Source organism: Hydra vulgaris, chromosome 05, assembly GCF_038396675.1.
Source record: "Hydra vulgaris chromosome 05, alternate assembly HydraT2T_AEP".
Taxonomy (NCBI): domain Eukaryota; kingdom Metazoa; phylum Cnidaria; class Hydrozoa; order Anthoathecata; family Hydridae; genus Hydra; species Hydra vulgaris.
In genome coordinates this window covers 42,049,278-42,066,481 of record NC_088924.1, presented here as the reverse complement: position 1 = coordinate 42,066,481, position 17,204 = coordinate 42,049,278, and the positions used below count along the sequence as shown (strand labels likewise).

The following is a 17,204-nucleotide window of genomic DNA, read 5'->3' as shown; positions in this document are numbered from 1 at the left end:
GCTTCCTATCTCAGTTTGTCACAGAACCAACGTTTATCAATAACACACTTGACCTGGTGCTCTCTGATGACCCTGATCGTATTTATAACGTTACGATTGGTCCTCCACTTGGTTGTACACAAAAAAATCATTTCCATAATTCACTTTTATGGGATTTTAGACTTAAAACATCGACCAAAACAATTAGTCATCACAAAGTGAATTACATCTATGATAAAGGTGACTATAATGCCATCAGTGAGGGTCTAAAAATGATTGATTGGCCGAAATTATTTACAAATAAATCAGCAGATGAAAGCTTTGAACTATTTAAAGACATTTACATTTCATTGGTTGAACATCACATTCCTAAATACAATATGTCCTTTAGTTTGAAAAAACGTAATCCAAAATGGTTTAATTCTACTATTAAAGCAGCGACTAAAGAAAAATTTAGACTATTTATGAAGCTACGCTGTTCTTCAAGGAAATTGAAGGATTATATTAGAGTCTTATATAACAAACAAAATCGCCTGGTCAAAAAGCTTGTTGCTGATGCTGTACTAAAGTTCGAGAATGAAGTCATTTCTGCTTGTAAGTCTTGCCCAAAAAAGTTTTACTCTTATATAAATAGCCAAAAGTCTTGTAAAAGTGAAATTCTATCTCTTTTTGATCACAATGGAGTGCAGTTAGTAGATAAAATGTTTATTGCAAGCTGCTTAAATAATCAATTTTTTAAAGCATTTTCATCACCTGACACTTACTCCCAAGCGCCAAATTTTCCTCGAAGAACTGAAATTGTTTGTTCTCCAGTTTCAAGCTCCATATTCAGTTGTTGCAATATTGAAAAACTTTTATTCGCGCTTGACTCTTCGAAAGGCACTGGTAACGATGGAATCCATCCTAGAGTGCTAAAAAGTTGCTCCAAAGAAATCAGTGTGCCTCTCTCTCTCTTATTTATCAAGTCGTTTGATTCTGGACAAGTACCGTCTGGGTGGAAACTTGCTAATATAACGCCAATATTCAAAAAGGGTCAGCGTACTGATCCTGGAAATTACAGGCCTATTTCCCTCACCTCTGCAGTTGGAAAATTAATGGAGAAAATAATGCGTGATGTCATGACTGAACACCTAGTTAAGCATAACCTGTTATCTCGGCATCAACACGGTTTTGTCAAATCTAAATCGTGCATCACCAATCTTCTTGAAGTACTGGATATCATTACCGAAGCCTTAAGTGACAACTGTGCTGCATTGCTCATCTTGTTAGATTTTACCAAAGCTTTCGATCGTGTGTCACATTCTCTGCTTTATCACAAACTGGCTGGCTATGGTTTTGGCAAAAATATTCTTGCCTGGCTCAAGGACTTTCTTGAAAATAGGAAGCAGCGTGTCGTTCTGGGAAATTTCGCATCTGAATGGATGGATGTCCAGAGTGGTGTTCCTCAAGGATCGGTCATAGGACCTCTTCTATTTTTGCTTTTTATTAATGACATGCCAGAATTAGTCAAAAACAGTTGCAAACTATTTGCTGATGATAGCCAGTTGGTTGTCAAAATAAAAACAGTTACAGACTTGGGGTTTGTTCAAAAAGACATTGATATTTTATGTGATTGGTCAAGACTTTGGTGCATGGAATTTAGCATAAATAAATGCAAGGTTCTAAAGTTTCATGGTGGTTCCACAGACATTGATATCCCCTTTACAATGGTGAATAATAATGGCAGTCACATTCCTCTTGAAGATGTATCCGTTGAGAGAACATTGGGCGTTTTAATAAACAATAAACTCAAATGGTCAGAACAAATTAGTCATGCCATTCTTAAAGCTAACTCTGTACTTGGCCTACTCAGAAGAACTTTTAAAAAATGGAATCCTAGTATGTTTGTGAAGCTCTATACAGCATATGTAAGACCGATATTGGAATACTGTGCACCAATTTGGTGCCCTTTTCTTCTAAAAGACATTAAAAAATTAGAATTAGTCCAACGTAGAGCTACTAAACTTGTTCCACAACTGCGCAACTTGAAATACGAGAAACGATTAGCAAATCTGGGTCTCAGCACATTAGCTGAACGTAGAACAAGAGGAGATGTAATCCAATTTTTTAAAATTTATAAAAAACTAAATGTTGTTAACTGGCAACAGAAGACAAACCAAGCAAGTGCTCTATTATGTGATGGACCTGCAGGTCATCTTCGTGGTGCCAAGCATAAAATTGAACGAGAATTAACGAAAAACACTCAAAGACATAATTTCTTTATAAACCGAGTGGTGTCATCATGGAACACTTTGCCTGCTTCGGTAGTTGCTTCAAATTCAGTTAACGAGTTCAAAAACAATTACGACAAATGGAACCGTTCTCTCTCACGTCGGTCTACTATAGTCGGGTCACGCTAGTTACTCGACTCATAGAAGTCTAACTTCTATTGTAGAATTTTACTATAACAATAATAATAATATATAAATATATATATATATATAAATATATTTATATATATGTATATATATATATATAAATATATTTATATGTATATAAATATATATATATATATATATATATATATTTATATATATATATATATTTATATATGCATACATGTAAGTATATATATAAATACATTTATATATATTTATATATATATATATATATATATATATATATATATATATATATATAAGTATATGTATATATATATATATATATATATATATATATATATATATATATATATATATATATATATATATATATATATATAATTACTCTCTAAATTTGAGAGATTTTTGATGAAGAATTGCTTGCGGATTTAATTTTAAATCTGCAAGCAATTCTTCATCAAAAATCTCGCCTTAAAAAGTGCTAAACGCGGAAGTTTTTGTTTTAAATTATGATAATATTTACAAAATTTAAAGAAATATATAGTTACATCTGACCTGATTGATTTTAATTTAAATAATTAATAGTTTTTTGACATTTATAATATTTAAACTTAAAGTTGATAAATATTTAAACCTAAAGTTACTAATTAATTTGGTAACTGTTTAGAAGAAAGCAAAACTTTGTATTTTAATGCTTAAATTAAAAACATCAAAATAAAAAATTTAAAACATTCTGATTGGAAATATTTTTAAGTGAAACAATTGATTAAAAAGTATCATCCTAAGAATGGGAATAAAATGAATGAATGAAATGAATGAATGGAATAATGTCCTTTTGAAATTTAATGAAAACCTTAAATTTTTTGTTCAACAAAGTTGCTGAAAGTATAGGAGTAATGTATAAGGCTAAAAATACTTTAAATAAACAAAGTTTAACACAATTATGTTTTTCTTTTATCCATTGTCATTTAAACTATATGCAAATATTACTTTGTGTAGTGCCAATAAAAGTAAACTGGAACCTCTTTATCATCAGCAGAAGCATGTTGCTCGTCTTATTAATTTTAAAGACAGGTTTACTCATGCCATGCCCTTTTTATTTGAAATAAAAATTTCTAATATATATCAGCTCACTTTTTTTAGTACTCTTTAATTTATGTAAAATTAATTCCTCCTCAGTTTCTTTTCATAATTTAACCTTAATTTACCTTTATACCTTAAACATAAAAAATAAATACAATTTGAGAACTGGCAATTTAATTTGGCAACCATTTTATCAAACTAATTTTGGAAAAACAAACATTTGCAACTTCTCTTTGGAATAAAATAGTTTTAAACATTTTGGTTTTTCTCTGAAATGGAGCTTACATTTAAGAATAAGCGTAATGAAACTAATTTGTCTCTTGATAACATATTTCTATACTATTTGTTGTATTTATGCTGTCAGGTTTTGATAGGGATATACAACTATATTTGATATATTATTGTACAACGATATACTAAAATGTTAAAGGAAAAAACAAAAAGAAAAAAAAGAAAAATATATGTTTTATGCATCTTTCAGCTTAGTCATTTGGTCAAAATGCAACTGTGTCAACTTTCATACCCAAAAACATATTGGGGTGCTTCCGATACTCTTCCGAAAGCTTTACCACTCGCTCTACACTCTGGAAGTGAGATAGAAAGTAAGAAATTTCTGGATTAACATTATTTTCTATTATAAGTTGGATTTCTTTAATGGAAAAAAGTTGTGTTGAGGGGATATCTTTGACTTAGAGTAAGTGTTGTTTAAAAACCAAGTTACTCATACCATATCTGCAGTGGGATTCATAAGAATAAGATAGTATTAGTACTGATTAATCTGTCTGAAATCTGTCTGCAAGGGCCACCGCAATACTTTTTTTCACTCTTTATTCCTGTAATAGATTAACCTTGATTTTCGGCATTTTTGTGAACCAGATATATATACAAAATGTATTAGAGTATAAATTTTGGTGAAATGGATAATTTTTTTTTAAAGTTACATATGTATTTTAATTTATTTTTTTTACTATCTACTTCAGAAATTAAAAAAAATAATAATAATCATAATTTACTTAAAAATACTACTATTAAAATCAATGATCATCGATAAAAATCATTTCTTACAATTTCTTAAAATGAAAGAACATTTAACAAACATAACTTTTAAATTTAAAACTTAAATATTTATTAAGTTAATTAAAACTTATTAATTAAAACGTAAAAGTTAAATTTAACTTTAAAACAAATTTTAAGGAACTTTAAATATTTAAAATTTAAATATGTGTAGTTTAGCAAAATTGTTTTAGCTTTTTAGAATAATAACACTAAATTTGATTTAGTGTTTTTCAACAAAAAATTTATTAGTTACTGAATAAATTTAAAACAAGGTATTTGTAGACAAGGTTTTGTCTCTAAAACTCCAACCCTAATCCTCCTCTTAAAAGACCACCCTAAAATATTTATATGCGCAATAGGGTGATAACTTTTTTTAAATCTTGTATGGCTGTGGTGCCACACAATAAGTTTTAGACTAAAAATAAAAGATATCTTAATTGCATTTAAAAAAAAAAAAAAAAACTTCCCTTATAAAGCAAAAAAAAGTGTTTAATGATTTTAGGTCTTTTCAATATAAAGTCGTGTATTTCTAATAAACTCTAGATGCTTAAAAAATTAGTACCAGTATAACTTTTGAATCTTATTATAAAAAATTAGTTATTATTGATTGTTTTTTCAGTTTTTGCATAAACCATAATTTCTTGCATTGTTTTTACTGCACGTTCTGCACAAATATTGGATTTTGCTGTGTTTATTACAGTTTCTTGATTACACCAGTGTCTTAAAAAAAGTTTTTTTGCTTTTGAATACTGGTTAACTGCACCTAATAAAACTTCATAGTTTGTTCTATTATAAGAGTGATTTGAAAATCAGATATTCATCCAATAACAAAATTGCATGCTGGTTGCAGTTGCTACCGATTTTTTGGCAATAAAATAAATGGCAGTAATGTTATAATTCTTCTTGAATTCTATCTCTTGAATTCCATTACATTAGCATTACTGATATTTGGAAGAGCCTTAAAATTAATTTTAGCAACAAAAAAATTTTTCCACATAGTATGTGTAATGATGCCCTAGCTCACACAAAAACTTCATAGCATCTTGCCATACCACTGTTGGTATGCTGATGATTGACGTTGACTGTTTGAAATTTTAACCAAGACATTATAATTTTGTATCAGTTCATCAACATAAAATTAATCAATGGTGAAATAATTTTTTTGGCTTTGCCATCCTCAAAAAACAAGGCTTTCAACTTTATTTCCTGATTATTATTTTTTTAAACTACAACTTGTATTTCTTTGTTTAATTGTCTTGTCATCAAAATGTTGTGCCCATAAAGATTTTTTTTATAATTATCTTTAGTTCTTCTTTGATTCTATCAGCTTCTTTCATTACTGCTTTATAAATACCGGCCAGTGTTGGAGTTGAAATATTAATACCTTCTCCTGACAATTGATGACTTTTTTGTTCTGGCGTGTGCTCATTATTTACATTCTTTACCAAAGAACAAATGAATCAGTTGAAGCTTTTCTTTTAGATCTACTGAAATTGTTAGTATATGGTGCCAAATTATTGTCAGTCTCTCTTTCACTTTTACTAGAGTCAGAGTCAGTGATTTTCATTTGATGCATGGTTTTGCTGACAACAGTTACTTTATTTTTGATACAATTAGATAGATGAGTTGAAACAATTTTTGAAGTAACAACTCTACTTTTCCGTTACTTTCAACTTGCGCTTTGTAAAACTTTTTTTCTTCAGCCATTCACCTTGTAATATCAAATAATATTTAATTATAATAATTTGTAATATCAAATAATATTTAATTATAATAGCTGATACTGATTATCTGTACCTTCTGATCTCTGTGGTATTTATTCACCAAAATTTCAATTTTCTTTAAACTGATTTTTCTGTTATCGCTGGAAAATTCTGTTTGGTCCATAATGAAATTAACTCTCAGGCAATAACTTTGCATCTTCTAAAAACAGATTCCTCTGAAGAGGCCAAGAAAGTGAACCTCCCTACAACTATTATTGCATTTAAAATTTTAAGTAGCTTGTCAGGTGGTTTCAATTTTATTGATTTCTGTTCGTTTTGCTTTTTGCCAAGTTTTCTTGTTTTTGTTTATGATATCACTGCTTATTTTATTCATCCCTACCTAAAAGTATTTAAATAATGAAATATTCTTTATAATTTTAAACATTACGTTTAAAAAAATGTACTTACACATTAAAAAATAACTTAAACAAGATTTTGTTTAGCGAAAGAAAAACTGAAAACTACTGAACTAAATGATACGAAAAGTAAACAAGCTAGTTTTAAATAAGTGGTCTATGGGAGACATTTTTAAAACCAATCCTTAAGTTATATATAATTTCACTGTCCCTATAAAAAGTTTCATCTTTTAATGTTAAGGCCATTAAAAAAAATTGAAAAATTTGAATAAGTTATAGCCTAATGCGCAAAATACTTATAAAAGAATAAGGGGTTATCCATAAAGTACGTACGCAGGTATGGGGGGAGGGGGTTACCAAAAAGCGTACGAATGCGTACAAGGGGTCGGGGGTGTTAAAGACAGTAAGTACGTTCGCGGTTTGACTGTCTCCTAAAAAAAATCGGTAATATATTTTCTTTTTCTAAAATCGGTCACAACTCTTTTTTATATCTCTATTTTTAATAATAAGAGAAAAAAGAAATCGAGAGATAATTGTTCCAAATAATGATTTTTATTTTTTGCAATGTATACGATTGGAAGCAAAAAGAGGTTAAATAAAAGCATTTTATTTTTAATTACGCGACGTGATTCATTTTTCTTGAATGAATTTAATATTTTTATTTTTAAATATAATAAAAAAAAGCTAATATTGTGATATAATTGCTATTAAGATTGGGGTTTTTAGTTCATTAAATGAATTTAAAGCCCCCCTTTTAAATGAATTTTAAGAATTTAAAAAAGGGTTTTAAGGCAAAAATACTTTTCTCTTAGAAAAATGATGACTTTAATTGTAAAAAATAGTTATTTTTGTGCAGATAGAAACCAATACTTTTTATTATGCAAGCAAGAGCAATTAATTTGAGTTAACAGCAAAACGATAACAATAAAAACTTTTTCATTCTATTCGAAAACTGAAAGCACCAAATTAGAAAGAAAAATATATATATATATATTATTACCAAGATGCCGCACGGATTTGTAGAGAATGAGAAAAAATATCTTCAATTCATTGAGTTGTATAAAAAAGCGTTCAACGCTTGAAAAACAAAAGCAATGTCAGCACGCACAGGAGTTGTGGAATGTAGTAAAAAATGATCAATCCTTGTATGAAAAAAAAGTAAACGAGTTAAAAGTGAAAGCAACAAAATCGAAAGGATCAATTATGTCATTCTGGGGAAATGCCTTTTCACCACCTAACAAAAAAAAAAAAGATATTCATCCAATCCCGTCTTCATAAAATGAAACGCTAAGTTCTCTAAATGCAACTACGATAGAGCCTGCAAGCATTGAACTTGGTAAGCTAATTTCTGTAATATTTTAAAACATTTTCTATACATTGAGTTCAACCAAATTATAAATCAAACTATATCGTACGACTATAGAGCAGTCACATAAACTTATTTATCATTAGCCACTAGACCTATATTCTATATCCAAAATAAATCGATTAGTATCAACTGCCAAGAATTTATAATCATTTTTCAGTATTTTTTAATTTAGATTTAACATCCAACAACAAGAAAAGAGAAAATCCGGCACAAATTATGAGTCGAACGAAAATCTCAGATCTTGAATCGCAACGTTCATCCTTGATAGTCGTACACGACTCTGGCTTGTCTACCGTATCAAAGGAACAAATAAACACTGTGAAAGAAAGCATAAGAAAAGAAAATAGAAAATTGGACAGGTAAGATAATTTAATTGTATATAATTTCTTTATTAAACATTTCGTTTTATAATGTCTAACTATCAGGTTTCTAGTAAATATCAAGAGATATATTAAACAGCGCTTAATTGTGCGTATAGAAAAGCGTCTTGGCCAAAAAAACATTTTTCAGATAGAAATTTTGATAATCTTTTTGTCAATAATAATTTCAAGTTTGAAATGAGAATTTGCGTACTTTTTCTTTTGCAACATCAGCCAAAGTTCGCAAAACCTTAAGTATAGAAGTTTTTATAATGAAATCAAAGATTTTCAGAAATTTTGTTTTCAGATTGATTCGTGAATCGGCTCGTCAAAGAAAACGAAGACAAAAAGTTTTTGTCAAAAACTTAAAGAGAGTATCGAAACTGTGTGTCAGAACAACCCTGAAGCGTCAAGTGCCTTGAAACAGTTTATTCGAAACCATCCTGGACGACCGCGTCTTGAAGTTGATCAACCAGAGTTTTTATCAACAATTATAAAAATTGTGCAGAACTCATCAGCAGCTGACAAACGTCGAAGAACAAACTGCCTTCGTAGCGTCTCCACTTTGGATGACCTTCAGACAGAGTTGACAAAAATAGGCTTTACCTTGAGTAGGAGTGGTTTGTACCTTCGTCTTTTACCACGACGTGGAAACACTTCTGAAGGAAAAAAACATGTCAACACGGTTTCAGTGAAGCTATTACGTCCAGAAAACTCAATGCGAAAAAAAAAAACGATAGAATGTTTGTAAAGTCATTTATTGACGACATGTTTGAAGTTTGCAAATTATTTGGACCAAAAGCTGTGTTTTTCATTTCCAACGATGATAAAGCCAAGGTTCCATTAGGTCTTGCTGCAGCAAGCCTTCAGGCGGCTTTGCTGATGTATATGGAATACAAGGTCAAATTCATGGATCACGACTTTGTCGTTGGCCCACAGCACAAATTGATCCCATCAGTGTATGACATATGCGAAGTTAACAAAACTGGAAATGTATCTTACAGTGGGGACACTTTCATACTCATAAGAAGTGGGAAACACGATTCATCAAATGCTTTTACACATGCTTTTGATGTTAGAGAGCTTTTTAAAACCAAGTTGGTTGAACGTAGACCAATTATGTTAATGGAGACTGATGGAGCTCAGGATGAGCCACTGCGTTTCCCTAAAACCTTAGCAACTGCTGTTGATCTCTTCCGCTTGCTTGATTTAGATGCCCTTCTTCATGGTGTAAATGCAGCTAGGCTTTCAGCTTTTAACCCCGTCGAAAGAAAAATGGCACCTCTTTCTCTTGATTTGGCTGGAATAATTCTTCCTCATGATTACTTAGGCAACCACCTTGATTCTTCAGGATAAACAATCGACCAAAAATTGGAGCTAGACAACTTTCAAAACGCGGCTACCGTTTTAGCCCAAGTTTGGGACAAAACAGTCATTGATGGGTATCGTGTTCATTGCTAGGCTGTACCAGTTGGAAAAGCATATGAACCACCTACTGCTGATCCTGTTTGGGTAGAAAAACATTGTCAGCAATTGCGATATAGCCTTCAAATCGTAAAATGCCAAGACAAGTCATGCTGCACACCATTTCAAACAAACTGGATGAAAAACCTCCCCCAACGTTTCATTCCATTTCCAGCCATTTGTGAATACTACAAGAATGGTTAGAAAGCAATAGAGCCGTCTACATATTTTAAAAACGTATCAAACCAATCAACATTTGCACCACTGACACATCGCCTTTTGCTACATGATATACTTACAGAAGGATTAAAATACAAAATAATACCGTTTGATCTCTATTGCCCATCGATGAAAGAAAAGCTATCAAACGGATTAACTACAATAAATACTGGCCAAGTGAGGCTGCAATGAAACGGCATAAAAAAGCACATAAAAACAAAAAAAAAACGATTGAATTGGAGAGTGAGGAGAGTGTAAGTGAAAGTGAATATATTAATAAAAGTGAAGATGTCAGTGAGGAGGTTGTCGATAAAAGTGTGGAAGCTGAGTTCATGCCTGTATTTGATATTATGTTTTACTTATTTAAGTCACCATTTGTGGAAATATAAAATATAACATACTTGCAAGAATCCTTTTTTATAATATTATTCTTTATTTTTATTATTAACTTCCCGGCTTGTAGTTAAGTACAGAGAAATGTCGAAATAACTAGATATTTTTTGGTTTTTAATGTTTTATAGCAGCCGTGGCGCAGTGGTTTGAGCATTGGACTCGTAACCCAAGGGTTGCGGTTCACGCTCAAAGCAAATAAACGTTATCGGTGAAGTTGCAAACTGAGAGCTAACTTAATAAATGATATTCTTCTTGTGGCGGTGCTCTGTGATAAGACCATTAGGACTTCTTAGAGCACCTAAATAACTAAAAAAAAAATTATGCATTCAAGAAAAGGGGTTTTATTTTGGAATAAATAATGCGTACGTACGCAAGGGGGGGGGGGTCGTCAAAAGGGTACAAGTGCGTACAAGAGGGGAGGGGGGGTTCAAAATCAGTACTTTTACTACGTACGTACTTTATGGATGGCTCCTAAAATAGTAGCAAGTTATGTTTCATGTGTAAAATGATCTGTTACTTATTTTAATAATTATTATTTTATTTAAAACCCCCCTTACATAGTCATAAAATTAAATAAGGACGAAATCTGTGCTTTTATTATCTAGCGGTTACATTAAATAAACGAATTTTATTCTGCATGAAAAAAAAAATGCACACTTTGAAAAACAATACATAAATGAATGTTTTTCAAAGTATGCATTTTTATTTCTCAACTTTCTTTTAACTTTTTTTAATTTTTATTTCTTAACTCTCTTTTTAACTTTCTAACTTTTTAACTATACTAAGCATGACTTGAAACATCAACAAAATTGGCTCAAAAATTTCACTTTAAATTTGTAGGAGTTGTTCAACATACCCAAATAAAGATAATGAATGCTTACATTTTTTCAACTTCCATTGATATTTTGTTATTTTAATATTTTGTTATTGGTATAGGGTAGGGTAGGGTGTGGTTGGTCTAGGGTTAATGTGGGTCTAATTAACAGTTATCAGTTTTTTAGAAAACTTTTTTTTTCTTCTGTATATTATAGACGGATAAAACAGAATTTATCAGCTTATTAGGCCAATTATTAAATATATTTTTTATTCAAAATGGCGCGTACATTTAAACAGATTTTTATCGAAAACAGTAAACTTCGAAAAAAAGTGTATTAAAAACAGGGTCTAGCACATATAAAATGCTTATCTAAAAGAATGCTTATCTAAAAGAAAAGATACTACTAGATTATAAGATACAATTAATTTACAATTAATAATAATTAATACAGTTAACAATAATTAATAAAGACGGAATGATGCTTAGTTTTTTTTTAAATAAATAACATTGTTGTGTGGGGTAGCGTGGGTCTATATGTAAATGTGTATTGTGCTGTTAAAAACCTAATGCTTATAAAATAATAAATATCTTTAAGATGAAAATCAGTAAAAGCTAGAAGTCTGACTATGTTTCTGGATTCTTCTGGAGATTGCTAGGAATTTATTTAGATGATTATTAAAGATGTAATGGTATTACGTTTTCAATTAAAACTTGTTTATAACGATAGATGACGCAGCAGTTGAAGCGTTGCACATTGAACATTTATTTCAATAGTTTTTTGCTTTTTTATGAAAGATCGCTTTGTTTAACGACATTTATATCGCAAAAAAAAATATATATATATCGTCCCCTCAGTATTATCTTGTTCTATCTACAAATTTTTTTTTTTTGCAAAAACCAATTTTTATTGTTTAAAAAAGTATAATGTATTATTTCCACTTATCAATAAATTATTACCTTCTCTGCTTCGTCAAGATTTATTCAATTTGACTTTGTTCTAATTGCAATTTTACGTATTTTGTTAGTTTTATCTTATTCTATTTCACTTTTTTTAAACATTTTAGTATTATAATGTTCTAATGCCCAAATCTGCAAATCAATGTTGTAGCGCAAGTCACGTGACTTTTTATTTTGATATTTTCAAAATGTCGTCAAGTAAGTTTATTGGTTTAGTTACAAAAGAAACAGTTGACTTTGAATTACTTAATACCGACTCGTAAGTAGTTTCTATTACTATGGTAATTTTAAAATTTGAAAATAAAAAGGAAAATTTTATTTTTCCGATAATTGGATTCCATTTTATGTTCTTTTAACGATAAAATAGTCAACTATTATATCGTGCATTATCAACTATTATATAAATATCGTGCATTAAAGGGTTAAAATAACTTAAGACTAGCTCTCATACACAGTACTAGTAGTTAACTAACTATAAATCTATATGTATAACTATATATATATAACTATATGTATAACTATATATATTGTGCCTTTAAATAACTATATATATATTGTGCAAAGTCTTTAAGTAAGACTAAATTCTTTATATTATTTATTTCCTAACTGTAAAAAAATAACTTATATTACCCTGCTAATTACGATGCTTATGAAATTCCAATTGTCATTAATTTTTGATTTTTTTTTAATATTATGTTGTTTTTAAATGTAGCTAAAGTTTATACTTTTTATTTCTACAGTGTCGATTCAAGTTTCCACAATAAGCTACTACATACGGATTTAGAAATAGTTGTGCCAATAGAGCAACTCTCGACAAAAAAAAAAGTTGGACGTAAAAGAACCAGAAATCCAGATAGCTGGAAATGCAATGTCAATAAAAAAAGGCGTCAAGCTGGCCAGGAGTATAAAAGCAGGAATAAAGTGATAAGAAGAAAGAGAGAGATCAATAATGAGAAGGACTGTACTAACTGTAAATTTAAATGCCACATTTATTTTCCGCAAGAGCAACCGGAGTTACTATTTAACAAATTTTGGGGACTCAATGATGACCTCAAAGCACACTTTTATAGTGAAAATACAACACGTATTGTGAAAAAAACTAAACGAACACTTGCAATTTCATCGAGGCGGCAATACTCATTTGCCTACTTTTTTCACCTGGCAGGGATTCCCATCAGAGTTTGCAAACCTTTCTTTTTAAACACTCTTGACATAAGCCAACAAAGAATTTCATATTTTTATAAACATTTCCAAACAGATACAAACACGCCTACCCCAAGAAAACAAGGTAAACATACAAAAAAGAAAATTCCTGACGCGGTCAGAGATGGCGTTAGGAAACACATATATAGTATTCCGGTTATAGACTCGCACTATTGCCGTGCTAATACAAATAGAAAATACTTTGAGTCTGAATTGTCTATTAGTCGACTGTATGAGCTTTACCAAGACTTTTGTCAGCAAAAACGATTTCAACCGGCTAAAAAGCACTTATACTCTGAAATTTTTTTAACTGAGTTCAATATTTCTTTCCAGCAAAGAAAAAAAGATAGGTGTGATAAGTGTGAAATTTTTAAAATCAAAAGTGCTGAAGGTATTTTAAGTGATTGTGAACGGGCTCAGCATCTAAGTCATATTGAACAAAAAGAAGATGCACGCGAAGAGCGCAAAAAAGACAGACAGTCAGGATGTTTTGACAGTCAGTCAGTCAAAATGTTTTAACAGTTCCCAAGGCTGAGATATCCAACTTCTTTTATCTTAGGAAGCTGTCTGTTTATAACATGACAGCACATCTTTCTTTAGATAAAGATGTTTATTGTTGTATCTGGTCTGAAAGCCAATCTGGCAGAGCCGGAAATGATTTGGCATCTGCAATCCTACGAATTTTAGAATCTGTGCTTACCATCCATCCACAACTTAAGAACCTCATTTTATGGTCAGATTCTTGCGTTCCGCAAAATAGAAACAGTATTATGAGCACGGCAATAAAGCATTTTTTAAATGCTCATCCTGATGTTGAATCTATCACTCAAAATTTTTCTGCAAGCAGACATGGCTGTGTTCAAGAGGTTAATGCGGTTCATAGCAGCATTGACCAAAAATTAAAAAAAACTGAGGTATACAGTCCACTGGGTCTGATCAGAATACTAAAGTCTGTTAGGCGACAGAAACCTTTCAATATCCTGCAGATGAAAGATGTTGATTTTTTAAATATTCAAGCTGGAGCTAAAAGCTATAACTTTACCAAAGTGCCCTTTACTCAAGTAAAGCAATTAAAATACTATTCCAATCATCCTTTTACTGTTTCATTTAAAACAAAACATGCAGACGGCTTCACCTCAGTTTTTGCAGGTGCCCAATCATTAAGAAAAAAGAAATCTACAGCATATCCCATAACTGCACCAAAACTGTCAATTCAGACCAAAAAAAGCCACTTACTTTCAAAAGAAAAGAATGAAGATATTAAAAAAATGATGCCCTACATGCCTGAGATTGATAGAAATTATATGGCAACTCTTTGTGTTTAGTAATTCATGTGCATCTCCCATGTACTTTTCTTAATTATTTTTATGTCTTAATATAATTGTTTCATGAAAAAAAAAATGTTTTACTTGAACACAACCAAATAATGTCTAAAACAGGGGTGGATCCAGGTCATTGTCCTAGGGGGGAGGGGGTTATATGACCAAAAAAAAATGATTTTTTCAGCTAAAACCACTGTTTCATTTGATCATTTTTCTAACTAAGTTCAATAATTCTTTCCGGCAAAGAAAAAAAGATAGGTGTAATTAGTGTAAATTTTTTAAAATCAAAAGTGCTGTAGGTACTTTAAATGATTGTGAACGGGCTCAGCATCTAAGTCATATTGAACAAAAATAAGATGCACGCGAAGAGCGTAAAAAATGCTTATAAATTAGTTTACTAATAAATATATTAAATGTGTATATAACTAACTTTTTTTTGCCAAAAATTCAAATGTTGCAAAATAATATTTTGTATTTTTATTTTTTTTTAAATTTCTATCAATAATATTTTGAAGATTGATAATTCTTAAGATGAGGGGGGGGGGGGGAAGGGGATACTCCCATCTTTGTATCCGTCCTTGCACAGTGGGCGAGTAGGTGGACAAAATGGGAAAAATTTTAGTTGTCTAATCTTGAAAACCTATTTAATTTTAGTATCTACATATATTAGGAGAAATCTATTGATAATTTATTTATATTAAATCCCTTAGTTACCAGGACTCTAAGCATTTGAATATTGAGATAAAATAAAAAAATAAAAAAATTATAAATAAGTAATTAACGGTGACATCAACGTTGTGTTATATTTCAATTACATCTACGTTTTTGAAACAAAAAATTAGTACATGTTATTCTAGAGTATTTAGAGATAAGAAAAACCAATGTGTGAAATAAATTTGTCATAGCATGTTATCTCAGTTATACTTTGAAAATCACGGATTAAAAAAAAAAATTTCTTAAGAAACTTATTTTTTGCCGCACAATAACTAATAATTACCACAATTTGCCATGTGTTGTCTTATATTTATTTGAGCTATATGATGCTTCAATCGAGTTTTAATTGATTGCTCGTCCCCTTAAATCCCCGTTCAGATTTTATGTATGTTTTAACTTGGTTGCTATGGTACTAAATTTTGCATAGCAACAACTCATTTTTACATTAACGTTGTTTTAACAGTATTTTACTTGCGCTAAATACACAATATTGGGGGTATGTATTAAAATGAGATTCAGAATTCTTATGAGGTTAACTTTTTTTGGTTACTATGGATACCTTACTTTGCATAACATAGCAACAACATATTTTCGGTAGTTGTTAGTAATTTAATTACTAACACTGACAGTAATTTAATTACTTTTAATTTTAATTACTAACACTTGTAGTAACTTAATTACTAACAAGTATTAGTAGTCCAGGCGGCATATATATTATAACATTTTACTTGACGATACAAAATACTTGTTACAATAATTATTTAGATATGGTTTTGTTAAACTTAGACATTCATAATTTTCTCCAAAAAAACAATCTTAGTATTTCAAAACAAAATATTACTGAAGATATATTAAAATTTATTCAGCCAAAATTTGCTGATTTTAAAGACGTTGATTTTAGACATGCTGTTCAACGATTTGTTTACTTGTATAAAAAAAAGTGGAAATCTGCAAACTATACTGTAAAAAATTTTGAAAAGAAGTTTCTGAACTGGCTTAATGAATATTTAATTGTCAGAAAAAAAGACAATGAACCAACTGCAAGTAGACGTGGTCGAAAACCAGTTGCATTTGATAATAGTTCTAATAAAACTAAAAAACGGCGTGTATCTTGTTTAATTGAATCTCATTCATCCAATGAATTATTTTTTGCTGCTAATAAAAAATTTAGAGATGAATCTGTTGTTATTGCTGCCAAGAATGTTTTAAATATATCAAATACAGATAAAGCAACTAAATATTCAGCAGACGAAGCACTGGCTTTAATAATTGATGCAAGTCTGACAAAAGCTTCCTATCAATTGATTAGAAGCGGAGCCTTGGAGAAAGAATATAACATCTACCCCGCTTACAATGATGTCAGAGATGCAAAATTGAAATGTTATCCTGCAAACATAACAGTGGAGGACTATTCAGCTTCAGTTCCTTTAAAAGATTTAATGACTCATACTTTGCAAAGAATCTGTGCAGTTCAGGAACCTGTGCTAAGGCACTTGATATTGAACGACAAAGCAATAAAAACAATGACACTAACGTGTAAGGCTGGTTTTGATGGTGCTACTGGCCAAAGCATTTATAAACAAGTTTTATCAGAACCCGACATTAACAGAGATTTAAAGCGTGAAGAATCATTATTTATTACTTGTCTTGTCCCATTGGATTTGACTGGATTTAACAACAGCAACGAAAAGGTGCCTATTTGGAGAAATCAAAAGTCGTCCTCCACAGCCTATTGTAGACCCATAAGATTTGCATACAAAATGGAATCC

General features: G+C 30.4%; 1 protein-coding gene across 1 annotated transcript; it reads left to right on the top strand.

Annotated features, from left to right (window-relative positions):
* Positions 1–12,300: 12,300 nt before the first annotated feature.
* LOC136080877 (uncharacterized) lies at positions 12,301–14,800 on the top strand. Its single transcript, XM_065798242.1, has 2 exons — positions 12,301–12,455; positions 12,937–14,800. Exons 1-2 carry the CDS (start codon positions 12,319–12,321, stop codon positions 13,916–13,918), a joined length of 1,119 nt encoding a protein of 372 aa, XP_065654314.1. The 5' UTR covers positions 12,301–12,318; the 3' UTR covers positions 13,919–14,800.
* Positions 14,801–17,204: the final 2,404 nt, after the last annotated feature.

Bases quoted from the DNA above. Each gene is read 5' to 3' on its own strand.
- LOC136080877 (XM_065798242.1), top strand. From the start codon at position 12,319: ATGCCCAAATCTGCAAATCAATGTTGTAGCGCAAGTCACGTGACTTTT. The intron at 12,456-12,936 runs GTAAGTAGTTTC...TTATTTCTACAG, and splicing joins GAATTACTTAATACCGACTC to TGTCGATTCAAGTTTCCACA.